The sequence below is a fragment of the Platichthys flesus genome, chromosome 2 (assembly GCF_949316205.1).
Source record: "Platichthys flesus chromosome 2, fPlaFle2.1, whole genome shotgun sequence".
NCBI lineage: Eukaryota > Metazoa > Chordata > Actinopteri > Pleuronectiformes > Pleuronectidae > Platichthys > Platichthys flesus.
Window position 1 is genome coordinate 9648362 of NC_084946.1, and position 21245 is coordinate 9669606.

General features: G+C 41.9%; 1 protein-coding gene across 7 annotated transcripts in view; it reads left to right on the forward strand.

Moving 5' to 3' along the window:
- magi1b (membrane associated guanylate kinase, WW and PDZ domain containing 1b) overlaps window positions 1–21245 on the forward strand; it is a 123745-nt gene that overhangs the window by 38821 nt on the left and 63679 nt on the right. For all 7 annotated transcript variants that reach the window (XM_062397215.1, XM_062397224.1, XM_062397174.1 and 4 more), the window contains exon 2: window positions 16293–16409. In XM_062397215.1, coding sequence (XP_062253199.1) covers window positions 16293–16409 — 117 coding nt within the window. The remainder of the gene's footprint in view (window positions 1–16292; window positions 16410–21245) is intronic.

The following is a 21245-nucleotide window of genomic DNA, read 5'->3' on the forward strand; positions in this document are numbered from 1 at the left end:
GCCTCCATGACTCACCCTGGGTCCCCGTCTGACCGATGCATTGTCTGCATGTGAAAGATTTCTGGCAGGTGTTTTCACCAAGTGGACAGGACGACTTGACACAATCGAGCTGTTTTACTTGAGACAACGAGCGCCCACTCTGACTGAGAGCCTGACCTGAAGCATCTCTTCTGACCGATGATCTGAACCTTGTACCAGATATTTCTCTCAGGAATTGGTGAACAACAAAATAAGGCTAAAAGCAGAAGTTAATACAGCATCACAGGACTTGTACAACTGTTTGCTACTGTGCACTTGCCATACTTAATGTATAACCTGGCAATATGTCAGTGTTGTGTTTACACGTTCTTCCACTTTTATTAAAACTAGATGAAATATAGCCTTTGGAAAAGGGAAAAGGTCTTAAAGGTTTTCATTCACTTGGCAGACGTCTGGACCCGGTTGTGTGTTAGAAGTTTTCTTTCTCTGGCACGTGCACTGTTTGTCAGAGATAGAGGAGTTTGAAAGGTCAGCAACTGTGACCACAATAACTCTCTCTGTCTCACTTTCTTCCTAAAACTCAGCATGCATTTCTTTTAGCATCAGAAGACTTTGTGTTGAATTCACGTGTCGGAAAGTACTGTGATGTATTGTTCATCCTTATCTCGTAGACACTTCACACATTTACACACATGCTGTCTGACCGTAACAGAGTGTAGAGCGCCATAAATAGAAAGATACTGGTTTCAAACACATGGTTTTGGTTGAAATAATTACACAAACGCATTAACACATGTCTCGTAAACACCTCTGAAAAGCACTGTAAGACTTCAGTGAAGCTCAGAATGGGTTTTGTTTCTGACTGTAATGGATAAAATAGGCTTCAGCATCTGATAGATGTGTGTCCGGCACGTTTGTAGCAAAGTGTGCGTGCGTGCGTGCGTGCGTGTGTGTGTGTGTGTGTGTGTGTTGTTATTAGTACTGGTGTGTTTTGGTGTCTTTCTTTAGCTTTAATGAGTGCAGGATATTGCTTAGATACACCTCTCCACTTGCGCAGCCAGTCTCCAAGGTAAACACGCCTGTAAGCCTCAGGAGCCTCAGCTCTGTGTAATGTTAGCCCTGGGACTGGCTCCGGCACATTTCTTCTGACTGTGCCCATGACTTAGCATGAGCTGTTACACCAACACCGTAGGCCCCCCCACCAAATAATTAAAACAAAGTCTCTTTCCACCACGACCCGTATTTTCATCTGTGCCTCCTCGGGCTAGCTGCGTTGATGGCATGTTGTGTGACGGCGTAAAACACAGAAGTATTTGTCTTGAGTTACCTAGGCTGGATACTCTTTCACTGAGAGAATTTGTAATGGGATCTTAAATCAACTAATCCCCCGCTTTTAAATTCCACTTTTCAGATATTGCTGATTTAATTGACTGTGCTGGAGCAGAACACGTCCCATGTGTGTCCTCTGAGTTTATAGCTTTCTCTGTAACCTTTGTTTACTGGAGCAGTTTTGCTGAAAGTGTCCCTTGGATTTTTACTAGAGCTTGTGGAGATGCTGGCGATCTGAGTAGATGTGTTGTCTGTGGAAGGGATTATTGACTGACAAGAATTAAGCTGCTTTCAGACATGCACTGAACTACACAGTTCCTCCGTATTTTCTCCGGAGGAGGTGCATGTGTGAACGTAAATGTCAGAGTGAGAGGCTCTGCAGTTTCTGTGGACGTTCTCTGTCTGGCTTCCTAGTATGATGTCTGTAGAAATCCAGGCATGAGGCCCTAGCAGCGGCAGCACTTTATCCCCACCCTAATACGACTTCTCTGGAGTGTGGTCAAGGCAGCATCCTGGACCACCTCCCAATCTGAGTCATTCCGTATCAAATCCTCACACATTTCAGCCGCAAATTCACAGACATTAATAATAATTTTCCTGCTGACTTGGCCATCTCAAACCATATGGAACTGAAATCTCATTTGTTTATTTCAGGGAGATATTGCTTTAAGAAGTCTTACCTTTCTTGGTGGACACTGTTACTGTGAATGGTCATAAATCCAATAATTTAGATCACAGAGGAAATAGTTCTCATACTGTTCTAAGGCACATCTCCAGCTCCCCATTTACAAACACATCTAAAACAATATGCTTTATTACATAATGGAACAATTTCTCTTCAACTTGTATTAAAGGAGATGCGGCCAGTCTAAGTTACTCCAAAAGGTTCAAACTTTATTTGAATATCTGGACTAATTATGATCCAAGACACAGCATTTCAAATTTCGTGAAGATCTGTTTTACGCTGAGGCTCAAAAGTGTGATGATTTGAAATGGAATGACCCCCTCCACCCGTACACCCCATGGTCCTGCTGTCCATCCTCATGCACCAGCCTGTGAACTTACAGTCACAGGACATTAAGTGTGGCAGCCCCTGGCCTGTTGAACTCCCTCTAGGCAGAGATAAGTGTGGCAGCCCCTGGCCTCTTGAACTCCCTCCAGGCATAGAGATCTGCAATGAACCTCCATGAAACCCACCTGTCCACAAAAGCTTTGACCACTACATTACGTTAGCTCCAGCAAGCATTGCTATTACTATCACTATTATATTACTACTTTCCTTGAAGTCATATCTAATTAAATCAACGATAATATCATTTATGTAAACTGATCTGATTTTGATTGCAGCGCTAACGTTTTTGTCTTCTCTCTCTTTCATGGTTTCCTCTTGCCGGATCATGATATTTCATCCATTACTCGATCAGGTAAGAAAAGTCCAGGCTTATACTGTGCATTTTGCCTACATGTACTGTGATGAATATCCGCCCCTGTCCTCCCACGTCATGAGGAGTCTTTTCTCTTGGCCTAACCATGACAGGTTTTTAAATGCTACATTTTTATCATTCCACACATTTTAGACAGAAGAGTAGAGGAAGCCATGAAAATGAGGAATGAAGCAGATATTTCCTGCTGTTTGTTCAGAGTGGGTTTATAATAACATTCAAACGGTAGATGACTGCATGTGTCTACATACCAGAAGCCTGATGATTGTGTTAATACAGTGGTAAATGTACTCGGAGGTGGACAGGTGCAAAGTCTTCCCTGTCGTACACATTTAAAAACATTGTGGTGGAAGCCAGATGGAATTTTTCCCTCAGCTCATTTAACGTCCCACAATCCCTTGAGCCCTGGGTGCTCACCACAGCCAACCTCGCTGTGTCACTGTTACTGTCGTTTAGTATATTTTCCATTCCGTTCCTCTGATCTCCCAAATATTGCAGAGCCACGGTGAGGATCCAGCTCCCGCAGCTCACCAGAAGACCGCAGATATGTGTAATGTTAGGCGGCAGCGTGATAAATCTCCCAGGGGGAGGTCTTCTGAGGAAAAAGAGTTTTTGAAACGCAGTTTTCACCTATTTTAACTCATGCATATGCGACTTAAGTGCATGGAAAACTCCTGTGAGCCACCTGTCAGCTCTGCCCATACAGAGCCATAGACTTTTAAACCTAACATCTGTTGAGCGCTTCAGCTGAAGGCAGATACAGTGTTGGTGATACATTGCTATGTATGATGATCAGCAGGTGGCGGCACAATTAAACGTTAAATTCTGATGCAACTTAATATAAAGCGATCATTCCATCTGTTGGTGCTCTTCCATACCATAGCTCTTTGAGTGTTAGAAGCATAAAGCTGAGCCTTCACTCAGGAAGAATGAATTTGGATCAAACCTGACGGATCTGCCAACAAGCAGCCCAAAAGGCCTTAACTTAAATATATGCTATTCTTATATACATGTGATTGACATATAGGGTCTCTGTAAACTCTATAGTTGCTTGGGTGGTCCTGCCTGTTTGATGACTAAACGAGAGCTGGTGTTGCTTCTGTGTGTGTGTGTGTGTGTGTATGTGTGTTTGAGGAGGGGTGTTTCTGCCCACTCAGCACATTCCCCCTGGGGTGGTGAGGGCACATCTGTGGCACACTCCCTGCCCTGGTGCCCTGCCAGGCCTCCATGCCCTCCTCCCTCCTTTTCCCCTTCCTCTCTTTCTTTTTGCTCGTGCCTCCCTTATTTAGTGGTCATTTCTCTTTGCTTTCCTCTGCCTCCTGTTCCTCCATGTCCAGCAATCATCCTTTTAAGCACTTCCCTCCCTCCACATCTATCTCTGCAGTTATACTTTTCAGATGGTCACTTATTGTCCCTTAGCCTAAACTGCACCAACAGATTCCAGAAGTAGACATAATACAATGGTCTTCACAAGTAGTGCAGTACAGACAGCCCTCTCAGTCATGGAGCTGGTTCACAGTACACGGTGCACACAAACACACACATACAAGCACACCCACAAACAGACGCTCAAACAAACCCAAAATCGAATATATTTTTCGTCAAAGAGGATTGTTTGAGTTGTCTTGTGATGAGAATCAGTAATTCACTGTGTGTTTATCTCTTTGTTCAGTTGAGGGGTAGTTGTCACAGTGAAGGATGGAGCGCTTCACTTTTTTTATCTCTGTGTGTGTGTGTGTGTGTGTGTGTGTGTGTGTGTGTGTGTGTGTGTGTGTGTGTGTGTGTGTGTGTGTGTGTGTGTGTGTGTGTGTGTGTGTGTGTGTGTGTGTGTGTGTGTGTGTGTGTGTGTGTGTGTGTGTGTGTGTGTGTGTGTGTGTGTGTGTGTGGACTTCATCAGAGCAAACTGAACAACCCAGTTACACACATAATTATCGCCCTATAACACAAACAACGTTCTTCCCATGGTTCACTGGGCTCCATGTTGCTCATCGTGCTATGATGCTAGGCCACTCAGGGTAACGAGAGACCATATTTGAATGTGTGTACTTCCTGTTTACGGGCATTGGACATTCACAAACACACATGCAGTATACACAGTTACAACCTCATCTGGACACAGGTACTTGTAAGGCATGAAAGTAAAGTACAACGTGGAGTAATTGATGCATGAGATCGTTTCCGTGTAGACAATCAAGCATGTGTTTATGAGTGTGCAAGTGTGTGTGTGTGTGTTCGCCTGCAATATGGCTTGTGGGTGTCTATGTGCCTGAACCTTCATAGGTCAAATCCATCTCAATTTTTTTATTTGGGATTTAACCAATAGTTTTTCATTTTAATAAGTGTATTCACCATTACATCTTTTTAGATTTACAGTTACAATTTATATTTTATAAATAATAAAATTGTGTGTTCGGTTGAGATTTCAGTAAATGTTAATAGCATTTATACGCATCTGGTGTGTGTGTGTGCACGCCATGTCTGGCCTGGAGTCAGCTGTTAAGGGCTGCAGTGCTGGATGAGCGTTGCCTGATGCTGACCCAGAAACGACTGTAGACGTAACCATCGGTGACTGCTGCCCCATTAGCCCACACCACTGCAACACACAGCTATTGTAAAGTGTGTGTGTGCGTCTAGATTTGAATTGTGTGTCTCTGTATCAAATTGACACACAGCGTTTATGGTCAATGATCACACACAGATGCACATTTGTGAACATGTTTTGTTAGTATTCGTTTATTTTTTTTGAGTCAAGGAAGAGATGCCGATTCAGGGTTTTCCTTACCTCCATTTCTATTTTTGTTCATCTCCTGTGTTCATATGTGTTAGCATTTGTCTGTGTGTGTGTGTGTGTGTTCCCATTCGCTTTCTAAAATTAGACCTGTTAGCAGATGTTGCTTGACTGTCCCTTTTGTCTGCATGCGTTGCCCAACGTATTCATCTGCATGAGCGCGTCTGCACGTCTGTATTTGTGCACTCGCACACATCTTGAGCGTGTCTTGAGTCAGCAGAGTGACAGGGTGACAGGGTCGGGGGAAAGTGGGTCAGTCGTGCCCTCTTGACACATGATGGAGCGGGAGTATTGCTCACGTAGATGGATGGATTGAAGATGACTAGAGGTGCATGCTGACTGCTCCAGACAGTCTGGCTGAGGGAAGGAAACAAGGATGTAAGGTTAGAAAAGTAGGCTACGTAGGGAGTTACATAAGAGGGGAAGTAGGCAACAAGAAAAAGGATGAGTGTAAGAGAAAGAGAAGGAGTGTGCAGAACTTGGCAAGAAAATGAGAGGACAGCAAAAAAGGTGGAAAATACTGGAATGCAAAGTCGCCAGCTGTGTAGAGAGGCAGTGCTGAACAAGCACAAGTGACATTAGGCACATTTTAGAACTTAGATGAATTTTCATTAAGTAAACTCATAACAAATATAATGCATTAGAGATATTATAAAATGTGTCTCACAGCAGTTTCCAACCAACAATTATCTGATTAGCTGGATAGATACTGGAGCGTTGTACAGTTATTTATATTCTGAGAGGACAATTAATCTCTTAGTTTGTAAGACAGGAAGTTCAGTGAGCCTTTGAAGACAGTGAAACAATGTTATCTGTGCAGAGGTGGCTTAAGTACACATTCTTTACTCGAGTAAAAGTACATATATTTGTGTTAAAAATGACTCAAGTAAAGTCTTAGTCTCATGTCTTAATAACATAGTTTAAAGATTATTTAAGTTAAGTTGCTTTCACTTCAAATAGAATATACATTTTTTAAATAAAAACAAATGTTAAAGAGAGGAAAGATTTGTGATCATGAAAAATAGTCCAGGAGAAAACGTGTGCAATGTTTTGATTGTTGCTCTGCTTCGTCTTTGATGTTATCAGCTTACCTAAGAATACTTAAGTAAAGTACAGATACCTGAAAAATCTACTGAAGTACAGTAACAACGTATTTGCAGTTTCCACCTCTGCTTCTGTGGCTCTGGAAGGAACTTTAAAGATGTTGAGGATATAACCCTGATGTCATCATGGGGAGATCTCAGCTTGGACTTGATGCTAGCTGTGTGAAGATGGAGCATTGGCCTATATTTGACAGAACCTGTAGTGTCACATTTTCTCCCCCGAACAAAAAAACATACTGATTAAATTCTGTTTTTTTCCTTGAAAATGTACAGATCAGCTCCAAAGACTGAAGTAATGTATCTGTGGAGAATATACATGAGATCAGAAAATTCATCAGCATGATCAAACTGTAAACACAGTACTAGTCACATGCTGTCCCTTACACCTAATGATCCTGAGCGACATGTGCCCCCTGGTGGCAGAGTTAATGAGCTTGTCCTGGGCCCTGAGGTGAGGTGGACTCTGGCAGACACTACTTTATCATCGTGAATAACTATCTTCACCCCTGTGGCCAATTAGAATCTAGGAAATATGTGATGCAGACTCTGGGTCTATCTAGTCTAGAGCATGAACACACCTCCATGTTCCACGCTGTTCTCTGATTTACCTTCTTCATTTATCTTTATTTATCTCCGTGTGCATGTTTTCCTGCTTTTCCTCTTTGTTTACACCCCTCGCTTTCTTTCCATCTCCACTGGCTTTTATTTCTCCATCTTTTCCCCCGTTGTTTATGTGACACCTCCCCCCTCTGCCCTCTGCTGTCCTCCCCACCCAGGACCAATGGTGGGTCTGTCAGTGCGGGGCTCCCCCACTGTGGGCCTGGGGTGACTTAGCACACTGCCTCTGATTACACCCCAGCAGTCGCCCATTTGTCTTGCTGTGAAATGGAATATGGGTGGAGACAGGCCAAGATATTATGGTAATACATCTCACCACTGCATTGAGGCCTAATAAACTGTATCCTCATTTCTGCCATACGCTTGAATTGTCACTCTTTAGCTTCTCGTTGCAGCTTTGCTGCTAATTGGCTGACGTCTAACTTAGTTGTGTGTGCGACATTACGTATAACTACTATCCTCTGGATTGCCTTGTTTTACTGGGATCTGTGGGATCCTGAGTTTCACATCATTGTACGGGAAGACTGTGTGTAAATGTCATAAAGTCTCTGTGATTTGCTTGAAAAGTGTATGATGGACATCTCCAAGAATGATTTAACATTGTCAGATGCCCACTACTAGCTAAAACTTGAAGGTTTTGACTAAAGGTCTATTTCAAAAGCATAGTTTGAAAGAATATTTGCTAGGTCTGGGGGGTCAAGTGAGGGTTGAGTTGAAATTAAAATGTAAATTGGTGCTTTAGCACTATAAAACAACTACTGCTCCATATGTTAATATGCAATAGATCAGTAGCTTTTCATTTGTGTTTGTGTAAGTTCTTGCTCTTTCATGTTCATTTAATACATTTGACATATGATAAACAACATCTCCTTTGCTGTTTTCATAAGCTATGGTTTAAATTATTTATTACTTACTATCAGTCATTGAAAAGTTGAAAATGTCTTGTTTTATTATCAGATTTACAAAGAAATGCTGCTTTGCTGTTTATGCGTTAAAGACAGATTTTTCTTTGTGTCATGGTCAAACACACTTTATCTGTTTTTCAACATGAAACCAGCTTTGCTAAACGCTAAGTGTGTGAACGTTCAAGCCTGAAGAATCCCAGGATCGTCTTATCAGTGTCAGAATGTCTTCCCAGTAAATACCCCCCCCCCACACACACACACACATATACACGTACACACACACTGCCGTCACAACTCTCTCAGACTGTAAACACATCACTTTCGGGTCATGTGAGCCTTTGACCCTTTAAAATCCACTTTTTGGTTGATCTTTCTCTCATTCTATCTTCCTGACAATCTTGTGCCCCTGTTCTTAGCCTTTGTATCAACATGCTAATCTGCCCTAGTAGTGTGGGGGGGGGGGGGGAAGCCAGCCAGCCAGCCAGCCAGCCAGCCAGCCAATCAGCTGGCCTGTCACATTAAACTAATACTCCCATTGGTTCAGAAATGCCTCCTGTCAATGACAAGAGGCCATGATAGAGAGGTCATTACTAAAAAATACTTGAGTCCCACCGGCTTATGCATCAGTCGGTAAATAATCACATCATTAGCAGGGGAAATCCAGGCCTAAGAGAAAGTTTGTATTGAGGAAAGCTCTAATACATCGATTTGGGTCATAGCAGAAAACAAATTTCCCCCCGTGCATGTCGTGTGTGTGCATGTGTGTGGGACAATAAATGTATCTTGTATCTTGTATCTTGTAAGGAATTAATGATGGTTTGTTCATACCTTTTGTCTCTGACAGTCAGTAGACTTTTAAAGTATTATCATTAAAAGTCACATCTGCTGTGCTATAATACTTGTTGGGAGTAAACGCAAAGCCCTCCAGTGTGTCAGCGGATGATGGTTGCCTTCATTCACCAGCCTCTCAGGAGGGGGCTTCAATCGTAGAGGCTCGTACTCACAGGTATCATCACAGGAATATTAATAACGTAGTGTAGTATAGTGTGTTAAGCTCCCACATAAATCACGCGGTAGGCACTGTATTATTGTTTATATCCGAGTCCTTGGCCAACACGTGCTGATGTTTGTCAAATTAGACAAGTGCTCAGGGAAATGTATGTGCTCACACACAAGGACATAAACAGTGCACACATATATGGTCCCATAATACGTCACATGGATGTGCTCCTCTCAATCCATTGTTGGATTGCAGCAAGGTAATCAACATCTCTGCCGCAGCTCGTTTTGCTGCCCAACGTGCTGAAATGAATCCTCTCAGGATTCTCTTTTTTCCTATCGTGCACAGCGAGGATCAATGAAAGCAATCTGGACCATAGTAAACAGGCCAGCAGCTCCAGAACACACAACCATATAGACAGGACTGAAAACCTGTCATAGATTTAGTCCTGACTGCATTGCATCTTGTGTTTTTCTGTCTCGACTCAGATTTCAAATGATAGGAATCATTTATTTTTTTTCCGTGCTGTGCTGGCTTGTCTTTAACAGGTTGTATTCTGCGTCTTTCCTCCATACATATATACCCATAGTGATTATTGCCATTGCACATGTGCTTAATTCGATACTGCATATCATTAGCTCAGGGGAATTTAAAGTAACACGTTATTAAACAGCAAAGACGGTGAGAATACTCCTGAATATGTTATTTATATTTTCATGTATCGTGATTTCTGAAGCAACTTCTTAATCAATTTCAATTTTAAGTTTTTGATATCATTCGGGGATGCTGTGGTTCATAGTAGGTCTGGAAGTATTTTAGTAGAAAGAAGCAGATTTAGGCTCATGTTGTAAAAGTCAGATCCAGTTTCAATATTTTAGTGTCTGAGTGCATTTCCTCATCAATTCAGAGCTTCGCTGCCTTTTACAAGCATTGATGGGAATGCTGCTTGTCCCAGCCACAAGAGCTTATTGGAGCAAATGCATTTATTCACATGAGTATAAGTTGTGTCTGAGAACTGCAGAATCCACTTTACAGCTTCATACAAATATCATTACTGGTGGTTATTCTCCCTCACAAGCTACAGTATAGACACCATTATAAACCTGATTACTGGAGAAAACTATTGACTTGTCTCCATCTCAGTCATTAGAAAGCTAAAATGCTTTAAATATCCAAACAAACAACTGTGTTTTACTTTGCATAACTTGTAAGTTCCTCATATTTCTTTATTATATGGCTCTAAAACTGTATCTGGCATTTCTCCCTTTAGGAGCTGGAAAAAAGAAACACTGCCCCATGCCACAGTTTTTAACAGTGATAGGTGGAGCAAAAATAAAAAAAGATGAAAGTTTAATTGTATTGGAATAAAGTTCAGCACAGAGCACATTTGGTCGACCACACCCATGCACTGGCTCTCCCCAGTTTGAGAACCACTGTTTTAAAAACTAATGTTTTGTTATCTGTCTCTGTGATATTTTAGTTCGTTTTTTTGTCCATCTTTGGAAACGATATCAAAAATTGTGTAGATTACAGTCTCACAATCCATTGTATTGGACTGCTCATTGTCAACTAGCAAGAATTTTCATTGTTTTTGTAATACCCCGCTAGTCCAGAGGGGGGCAGCAGACTCTTCCTGGCTGCAGCCATCAAAACCTTCACCACAGCCAGTACTCATCTAGGAGCTGTTGCTATGGATACAGAATCTGGTCACTGCTGTGATGCAAGCCACATCAAATAAATTAACATAGGGGTTAGTGTTGAGCTCTGAGAAGTGAGATGTTACACACACACACACACACACACACACACACACACACACACACACACACACACACACACACACACACACACACACACACACTACCTGCTGTATGAACCTGACAGAATGGACCACTACAAATCAAAGATCCTGACCACAGTTGTTTGTTTTTTCTACTTCCTCACTTGAACTCCTACTGGGATCAGTCTAGCAATCTTACAAAAGGAGAATTTCCCCATTTACATTTTGTATAGAATCACCTGGAGTGAACCTGAACTTAGAAAATCCGACCTCTAATCACTTGTCAGGGGTCAGATCTCTCTCTTTCTCTCTCTCTGCCTCCTGTGATCATCCTCTAATCATTATGACATATGGTTAAGCTCTGATCAGTGGTGATGAGAACGTTAACTGTATGTTGCTGCTGCTGATGCGTAAATCAATTAGCTGGTGATTAGCCCTTATTATCTGATTAACTAGAGCCATGCATGTACTGCTCACTTAAGAGTTGATTACTTAAGACGTGACTTTGAACAACCCGTGTGTCTCGTGGCTAAATTTAACTGGAAGTGGGTTATATTTGAATGGCACAAATACATTTGACTTTAAAGCCTACTTTCTTTACTATGTCCCACTTTGGAGAAACTAAATTTAACAATAAACAGCCCACTGAAGAAGGCTGGAGTTCTAATCATAGCTCCTGCCTGGAAATCTTTCCCTTGATGTTAAAAGACTATTGAAGAGATGAGGCTAAAAAGTTATTTGTTACCTTGCATGCCAGACTGGTGTGTTTTCTACATTGATAACACACTCAGTTTCCGGCCAGACATAGTGACTCTGCCAAATCTGACTTGGCTTGGTGGGAGGAGGCTGGCACACTAGCATATTTACTGTATCTTACTTAGGCTGTTGCTTTGCGTTAAGACGGTAAGTGTCGCTGCTATTGTCCAGTTTGCGGATTGACATTAGAGTATCTCTTACAATTATCCCTAGGCATGCAACACATTGTAATTATTAACAGTGTTACCGGCAGTACAAATCTGTGCACATCACATACATATCCAAGGACGGCATGTTAAAATGTTTATAATGTCAATACTAGTATGCATATTTTTAGCAGCACGCTGATTACATCTTTCTTGTGTTAGCATTTGCTCCCATTATACATGAAATGGAATAACTATAGGACAAAGGCAAATTTGGACCTGACAATGGTGATAGAAAAAATGTCCAGGGATCAACAGAGCGATTACAAATCATCACAAAACGTCCTGTTCATATCTTGGTCAACAATGCATGGGAATCAAAATGTACAATCATTTCAGATGGTCATAAAAGTAAGTGAAATACATCCCCATAATTTCAATGCCCAAAATTTTGCTGATATTCATCCATTTATTCAGTACATAATTGAAACCTTTGACTTGCTTGTGTCAATAGAATAAAACATCAGGTGATCATTAGAGTGAGATATGGAATTTTAATTGGGCGGGGGCGACATATCGAAATTGAAGAGTAGAAAATATACTGATATGCTTGCATACATATTTAATAAATTGTCAATGATTCCTTAAATGTCATCATCAAACAAAAATTAAAAAACAATTTTAAATGTAAAATATAAAATGCTTAACTTTTCCTCATTGATTATTATCTAAAATAAAAGTAATCATAAATGCATATCAACAAACATAAACAAAGATGATATGTCTGATACTGATTTTTATTGGCCAAGCGATGGTCGTCAGAGTCACCAGGAATCAAGTCCATTGGGGCATTTATTCCTGTTGCACATTTACTATAATTTGAGTTATTTCATTCCATCAAAAACGTCAACTTCATGGTTGCAGAGGCTCAGGGGATCACCAACGTCAGCCGGTTCCATCCTATGCAGACCATGGTCACACAATATGACATGGGAGTTTATTACAAGTTTCAGTACATACTAAAGTATTTGAGAGATGGATGGAAAAACATTTGTGACATATCTGCCCTTAGTGAACATGCAAATTCTGCATATAAGATAGGAAAGGTAACTTGTGAAGGCTCATCTAAAAGCAAACATAAAGTATGTTTAAATCAAAGTACAGGGCCTCCTCCAGTCAAACTTATCAGGCAAAGGTATGTTTGAATTTTGAAGTCTCGAATCTACAGCCTCAGCTTTCATCCATACACACAACTATGATTCATTTCAGGAGCAACAGTGAGGTCATACAGACACAATCATGTAGCATAAACATAGCAAAAATATTTGCGTATCAAGCAAATAACCGGGGCTCTACACTACGTAATGATGCTGCTCATGTGGAGCGTGAAAGAAACGTATAGAACCAAAGTCTTCTGCCATTTTCAAGTCAGCAGAAATCTGTCAACCCTTTCCTTTCCCGATACGGTGGCCCAGTGCACAGGGGGATCGAGTTTCAGTGAAGTTTGTTTTTTTCCCGTGCTGTGAATACAGATGTCAGCTGCCAGCGGAGGGTCTGGCTGGTGCCATTTCTGGCTCTGCATGTCTGAGCAGGGCCTTGGCTGGCTGATCAGAGCTCAGGGGTGCTGGGGTGTGCTCAATGGGAGATGCCTGGAAAAGTAGTGGGGCATTTTTACATTTGAGCTATGTCTAAAATTCTTGTGATATTTTGTTGGGATAACTCTGATGTTTGTCTCTCTGTGCGACTCTCTCTCGTGCATAAACCCCTTCACCCCCACTTTCATTCTGCCATGGACTGGGTGTCTCCTTTCCAAGAATCTTGCTTGGTTTAGGGGGCTTATGGAAAATCTATAACAGGTGGGCCGTGTTTGAAGGATATGTCTTTTCTAATTATGTGTTTGCAGAGGGATTTGGGTGTGTGGTTGCTGGGCCAAATGTTCTCTCAGCCCAGTCCGGCTGGCTGCGTGCCTCTGCGATTGGTTGAATATGAATCAAATTGAAATTAGTGATTGGTCAATTAAACGTGTGCAAACTTGGTCAAATGTCAGAACTTTGCTTCAAAAATCATACTATACTACACTTTTGCTTTCTCTCCTTTGTTTGCCGTCACAGCTAGCATGTTTTATCATTCTATACACAGTGCCAAAACAGATCAAGGCAACATAGTAGCAGTTAAAGGACTAATGGTGTTAACAGAGTCACCATTGGTTTAAGTGGGGGGACTAACTGCCTTAAGGCTTAAATGGAGGTGAGAGTTGACCCTTTTTGGCATTTGTGCGAATTAGATGGGCGAGATTCATGGTTTGGCATTTGCAGAATTTGAAATTCAAGGATAACATAGTCGATTGTATTTGTGCTGTGTTTGGACAGATCGAGACTTGATTTGCAGCCAACCAAAACACCGAAATCCACACACTTAATGAGAGTGGATTCAAAGGAAATTTGGTGGAATGGTATTTGACCTCACACCAGAGAGAACACATTACTCTGGGTTGCCACAAAATGTGTTAACTCCTGGAGTGCATGTATACTTTGGCTCCAGCAGACACACCTCAGTGCAGAGCAATCAGAAGTGTTGTGGTCTTCCGCATTTGCTTGTTTTTCTTATGAGTGGTGTAAAGACAGAATCCTTTCAATGAAACGCACATTGGCTGAACTACTTTCTATTGTGTCAAAGTGAGTTTTAATGTCAGCCTTTGGTCCCAACCTGTCTATGTCAGTTGTGGACATTGGGTCCAATTTTCAGACTGTACTTCAGGTCACCTTTACGGTTTCAGAAAACAAGCTTCAAGTGGTGCTCATGTCCTAAACCCCTAAAACCCACAGGTTCAGAGGGTTAGTTGGAGGTCTGTTTGTAAGTAATACCCGTTGCACTCCAGTAATTGATGTGTGTACACAGAAATTCTGGGGGCTCACTGTTGGCCTGAGCGTTGGCTTGTGACCTGTTGTGAGGATTACAACACAGTGATGTGTCTGGACGGGACGGGGCCAGGAGCAGCGTTTCCTCGAGGGAGAGGTCAGGCAACAGGGCGAATACTCAACCTTTCTTAAACAGACTGTACTGAACGGTCACATCAGTATGAGGCCTATTGTGGTTCATCATATAGCCTTTATCAAAGAGTGTAATTAATCCCCTGCTTCTTCAAGAGCCTGGATTCACAAAAGATGTAATGAATCCTAATTTCTGCAAAGGAACCAAATTCAAGCATTATACAATTTAAAGCACTATTATTTTTCTTGCATTTATTCCTCAGTTTTATATTAAACATGTTATGGTAAGCCCAACAGCTTCCCACCACCCTAATGTGACCATAATTCAGTTTAAGCTTTCCACAATCTTCTCATGCATTTTTATATGAATGACAGATAGAGATGTGGGTCACAACAAGAAAACAAATTTGTATCATGTCTGTGGGATGTGCCAGTTGAGCTTCAATTGTGTTTTTATCTTATAAACCTACAATTATTCTGCCAACTGTACAGCCTGCTCTTCTGTACTACGCTAGCAATCTCAATCATCTTATTTTACACACACAAACACAGACACACACAGACGCGCACATACAGATGCATATACACACACACACACACACACACACACACACACACACACACATACACACACATAGTTTCCATGGAAACAGGATCCAGGGCCTTTTATGACTGGTTGTTTGCCCAAGACAACCAAAACTGATCTCAGCAGCCAAGCAAAGACGGCAGATAAATCATTTGTATAGTAAATAATGGAACGTGTGCTAATACAGAACGTCATAAGATGTTTGTTGTTGCCCGCAGCAGTGTTGATATTGAATTTGGATCAAGACATTGTCATATTCATTAGGTAAATTACCTAATTTTTTCCTTTTGTGTGACAGCAGACAGGATGCGTTTCACATCTCTGCTCCGTTACTCGTCATGTCGTTCTGTTTGTTTTGTGTTTGCACATGCCTGCATTGTGGAAACTCACTGTAGTGGCAGCACAGACACACACATTCAGATACAAGCACACACACACACACACACACACACACACACACACACACATTCGGACACTTTCCAGCCGAGCTGCCCCTCAGTAGCCTAATGTGTGTCTGAGGTCCAGATGGCGTAGCAGTGGGGGGGCTGATTTGCGGTGCTAGCTGTAGCGCTATAGCAGTCTTAAGTTTTGCGAACCTTGGCTGGTTGCTGGGAGAGAGTCTACAGCCAGTAACCCCTCTGAGTTACAATGGCAAGTGCACAATTCACAGCCATGCACACAGCGGCCAGCTTTGCTGTGGTAGCAGGGTAAACTTGCGTATTTCTTTCTGTGGGAGCCGAGCTGTGGGGCTGTTTGACACTTGACTATAAATTATAACAGTGTTGATGTGACTGCTAGCCGTGTGTGTTTTTGCTTCAGCTGTATTGATGCAGTTATCACATGTTTTCCTGTTTGTTTCCCAAATGACAGGAAACAAGCTCAACAAGGACCTGAAGAATTATCTGAGCCTGCGCTTCCAGAAGTCCTCGCCTGACCACGAACTGCAGCAGACCATCCGAGACAACCTCTACCGTCACGCCGTGCCTTGTGAGTCCTTCTTTCAGCTTGCTATTTCCTGTTTCGCCTGGTAATCTTATGTCTATGCTCAGGCGTCATTGACTTTATTTGATTGCTGTTGATTGCTTAGTTTATTTGAGATAAACACGTAGACCTTGCTGTAGCCCAGAAGTCTATCACCCTGCTCAGATGTGGTATTAACATCTGTCCTGAGTGATCCAACTGCAAGTAGTGCTAAGTGCAGATCTGGACAAACCCAAATGCCTCCTGAATACGTTCTGAGATCCAGTCCCTCAAGTTTCATTCCGGGGTGGGACGCATGTGGCCAAAATCTTTTCACTGTGTGAAAGCAAATGCATGCTGGGCCACATTTAATGGGCCCCTCCTCAGCTGATGTCTCTGACCCCCAATGAATCAACATTTTTACGCCTCTCAGTGTCCATACATCGATTTGTTTGTCGCCATAATATCAACATCGATCACCACATAATGATTAATAACCTTTTCTTAATTGGGCAAATCTATCTTCATAGCAGAGCTGCAAGCGATTTATTTTGTCGTAAAGCTTTCTCACCTGACTCCCAAGCTGCTAACAAGTATCAAGTTAATGTAAACTCATCCAGCTAATTTACTAATATCGTTCGATCAGTTAGAGGAAACATCTTGGGATTCCACAGTGAAGAGGCTCTTAGTATCTCATGGCCGCAGGATCAATAGCTCCAGTAATTCTAGACGTTGTGGCTTCATCCTAGTCCCTCACTCTCTATCGCTAACTGGTATCTCATCTCAAATGGTATCTCATAATCCAGGAATAGAGGCTTGAGTCTTTGACTTGTTTCCCTCTGACTGTCGTACAGCAAAGATCTGAAGGCACATTTGTTTTCTGATGCTGGATATCTCCCTCTGTAGCTAATGCCGCTCAAAAACTTAGGTAGACATGTGAAGCGTTTTATACTTCCCTACTGTGAAAAACAATCCTCGAAGACAGCATCATTGCTAGAGACATTGAAATGTACTATTAGCACCATAATAACAGAGTGATACATCAGATAAAAGTGCTGCTCCCTCTGTTGGGAAGCAGATAAACACCTACAATGACTGTAAGACTAGTATCACATGCTGCATGAAATCAACTGCACAGATTACAGTCAGACTCATTGTTGTTTAACACTGGAATTACAATTTAAGATTGAATTTAGTTCAGTTCATTGTAAGATAGTCTGTTAAATATAATGTGGGAACATCCATTAAATTAAACAAGTTACTTATTGATTATCTTTTGATCAAATAGGTGAATAATCATTTTTGCAGCCACACATTTCATACTTTTCTATTGCAAATTGAATGGACTACTGTTCCAAATTCATTTTGGAATATTCAGACCTCATCAAAACCTTGAACAACTTTTTTTTCTTAGTAATTACTTCTCACTTCCACCCTCACAATATATTTTCCAAAGACATAGCATATTGGATTTTTTTCGCTGTTAATTTCGGACTTGAAAGCTTCTCTTATTTCCCCAAACCCATGCTTTTCCCTTAATAGTTCTCATCCGTTGGTTTTTCAATTAGTTTATTCATGGCCCTCTCACGCAAATTACTCTGTATTACGGAGGCTTGTTTAAGGGACTTTATCTGCATTACCTCCAGTGCCATATGTCAGCTAGACACTGTTGGAGGATGGGGCTCTGACCATAATGGCCATTTAATCACTGAGTGGTCAAATGCACACCAGTAAAAAGTCCTGGTGTTTTTGCAGTAAACAAAGCATGAAGGCGTTCCCTAGGCCATATGTTTTATAGGACTGTAAAGTTTTGTTGTCGTGCACTTGTACAGAAGTGTGAGACTCGTTAGCTCGTGAAATTTATAAATCCTTTGCCACATCTTAATTTTTTCCCCTTAATGGGAGGTTATGTTTTAGTGGGCCCGGTCAATGCATACATATTCTCTAATGCCCTTCACAGTCACAGAACAATACAAGACTTAAGACAGCAGTTGTGTTGAAAGCAAAAAATCTTTAACTCTAAGTGAGATAGATTTGCGTGGACTGCTCTGACCTGGGATTGTAAGTGTGTGTTCATGTTGACATATGTCCGAGGGATGTTCAATGTACTGCCCATGTGTAGGTGTAGATGAAGGTGTGATTAATGCACAGCCAGCAGGTGGAGAAACAGATGGAGAAGTGTGTCCGTGGAAGCTGGAGCGCCTCCCGCCTCTACATGCAGGCAGAAATGGTCACTGCTACCATTTCTGCACACTTTTTGTATCCACATTAGTACTAGCTCAAAACGAAAGAGCTCATTTTAATTCAAGATAATCTTCATATTATTTGTCATTTTTGCTACTGATACAACACATGCAACTGCTGTAGTGTTTCAACACGATTATCACATTAAGTCAAGTACAAACATGCATTGATTTTATTGTCATCTTGTAAGTGTGGCCTGCAGCTTATTATTTGTTTGTGTGTCCTACACTCTTCTTCCACTTTTCTGGAATGGATAATTCCCAGTGCACTACAGTTACTGCCAAGTCATGGTGCTAGCCTAGATACTCATTAGAGGCCATGTGTTGTCTGTAATACGATGCAACATGTTTTTACCTTTCTTTCAATGGGCACCAAGTGGCCTCTCTAATACAAACTCCGGCTTGCTTCACACTGGGGGCCTAAATAACCAATAGGAGTCAGAGTGGAGGCACACGATCCCAGGAGCTTACACCAATGATCACAACCAACTGTTTTTGTTTTGCTGTGTACCGGCGACAGCCTGTGGCCGGAGTATGATGTTTTATTGTTGTCTGTCTCTCCCAGTCTTGTGAACACGCTATTGAGGGAATTTCTTTCCCAAATATTGTACAAATATTCAGTTGGAGGTAGAGATGAACAGATTATAATTTGGGTGTTAAGGTCAAAAGTCAAGGTCATGGTGACCACACAAAACCTTTTTTACCTCATGAACTCATGAGAGAACACCCCGAGAAAGGTCTTTCAAATTTGACAAAAAAAGTTCAATTTCACTTTTGGTTGTCAATGTTCAAGGTCATACTAAAACATAAAAAACATGTTTTTGGCCTCTCTTTCATGATCTCAAGTCTGTCTTGAGGCAATTTCTTCACATTTTGACCAATTGTCATTTGGATTCATTAATTAACTGATGTAGATTTCAAAGTAAATGCCAATTTAACTAGTATGAGTCTGGGGGAAAAGGTATATAGACTGAAACTGCACTGGTTATTGGAGGCATACAGTGCAACCGCAGGGTGGTGTTTCTAGTTTTGGGGGTTGGCATGCTCTGTGTGGTTACTCTGTGCCAAAAATGGTCTCCATCATTACAATATGTCTGAAAACCAAAAACCAAGATATGGTTTTCATGTAAAAAGGTAGAAATGACAATAGTTAATTTTGGCTAGATTAAAAATGATGAAAACATATATATATTGTCAGCTTGTTAATCAGTAGTTATCAGGATGTATAGCATATTTAAATGGATTTATAATATAATTATAACAGATGTAACCATTTTATACCTCTTTCAACACTTTTGACCCATTCCTTCAGACAGTTTATTCAGTCTCTCCACTCATGTTCCCAAACCCTGTTAAACTATTTGGAGCCACAGCTCTTCCACCCTCCCCCATCAGCTGAGGCGTCCGTCAGCTTCCCTTGTGGTCACCCCTGTCCGCACGTTCAGCATTCCCAATCTCCATTATCCCTCGCCAACCCTCCACCCCCCTTTCCCACTCTCATTCCAGAAGCCCCCCCCAAACTCATGACACCGCTGCCTCTCGCTGCTGCTGGTCCATTTCCCATTTGTATCGCTCTCTTTCTAGTCACATTTTTCCTGCCAGTCACTCAGAGCAGTAGCAGGAAGAAAAAGGCGAACAAGAGGAGGGGGATTTCAGTTTTGTCTATATGCTGTATGAGCTCAGCATTCTGTGCATGTGAGCCCTGAATTGAAAGCTCTGGTCTCTCCTGCATCAAGGCAAGGTGCAGCATTGTCTGCTGTGGTTGTTGTGATGTTGACGACTCAGGCTTCGTTTCCCAAATGATCGAGGTTTTAGAGGGTTGTGTTCATGTGCACGTGCAAGTGTGTGATGAATTGAGGGGCGGGCAGCAGAGACGATTGGACAACCTGTATATAGGCTAAGAGGACAGCTCAGAGGGAGGTGGGGGCTGAAGCCTCGGGGCTGGAGATGGGGGTGGGGTGGAGTTTGGGTGTGGGAGTGGGGTGAAAGGAGGGGGGATGGGTAGAGAGAGAGAGAAAGAGAGAGAGAACGCTGGCTGTGGTTAGCTAGTCAAGCTAACATAAACATATGTGAACATGATGTGAGTTGTGATTGTGCCATACATAACTGTGTGTGTGATTGCGTCTACAGTGTGATGTGTGAGCAGCCTGGTGTTGGTTTGGTGAGGTAACAGATACCATCTACAGATTCAATCCCACTCTGTCACCTCAACAAAAGAAATGCCCTCACTTTGAGAATGACTTCGCCGTTCCTGAAAAGCAAAAAGTGGTGAATCAAGAAAGTCAAAACTGTGAAGACTATGTCAGACAGACACTGTGTGTGTGTGTGTCAACAGTTTGACACGCATTACATTAGGGATGACATGACTTTGTAATGACAAGTCCGTCCTGTCGGACCAGTTCTACGCCGTATTGCACAAATTACATAGTTTGCTTTGCTCTACTGGACTCCACCTCACAACTGATATATGGCCACAGTTACAAACGACTTTCGTTTATCAAAACTGTGAATCTAGACACAAGCCTTTTTTCAGACACAAAAGTCCAGAGAATTGGGTCCGGACTTTACCTGCAGTTTTTTTTCACACATGCACTACGCAGCAGGAGGTTCTCTTAACAGA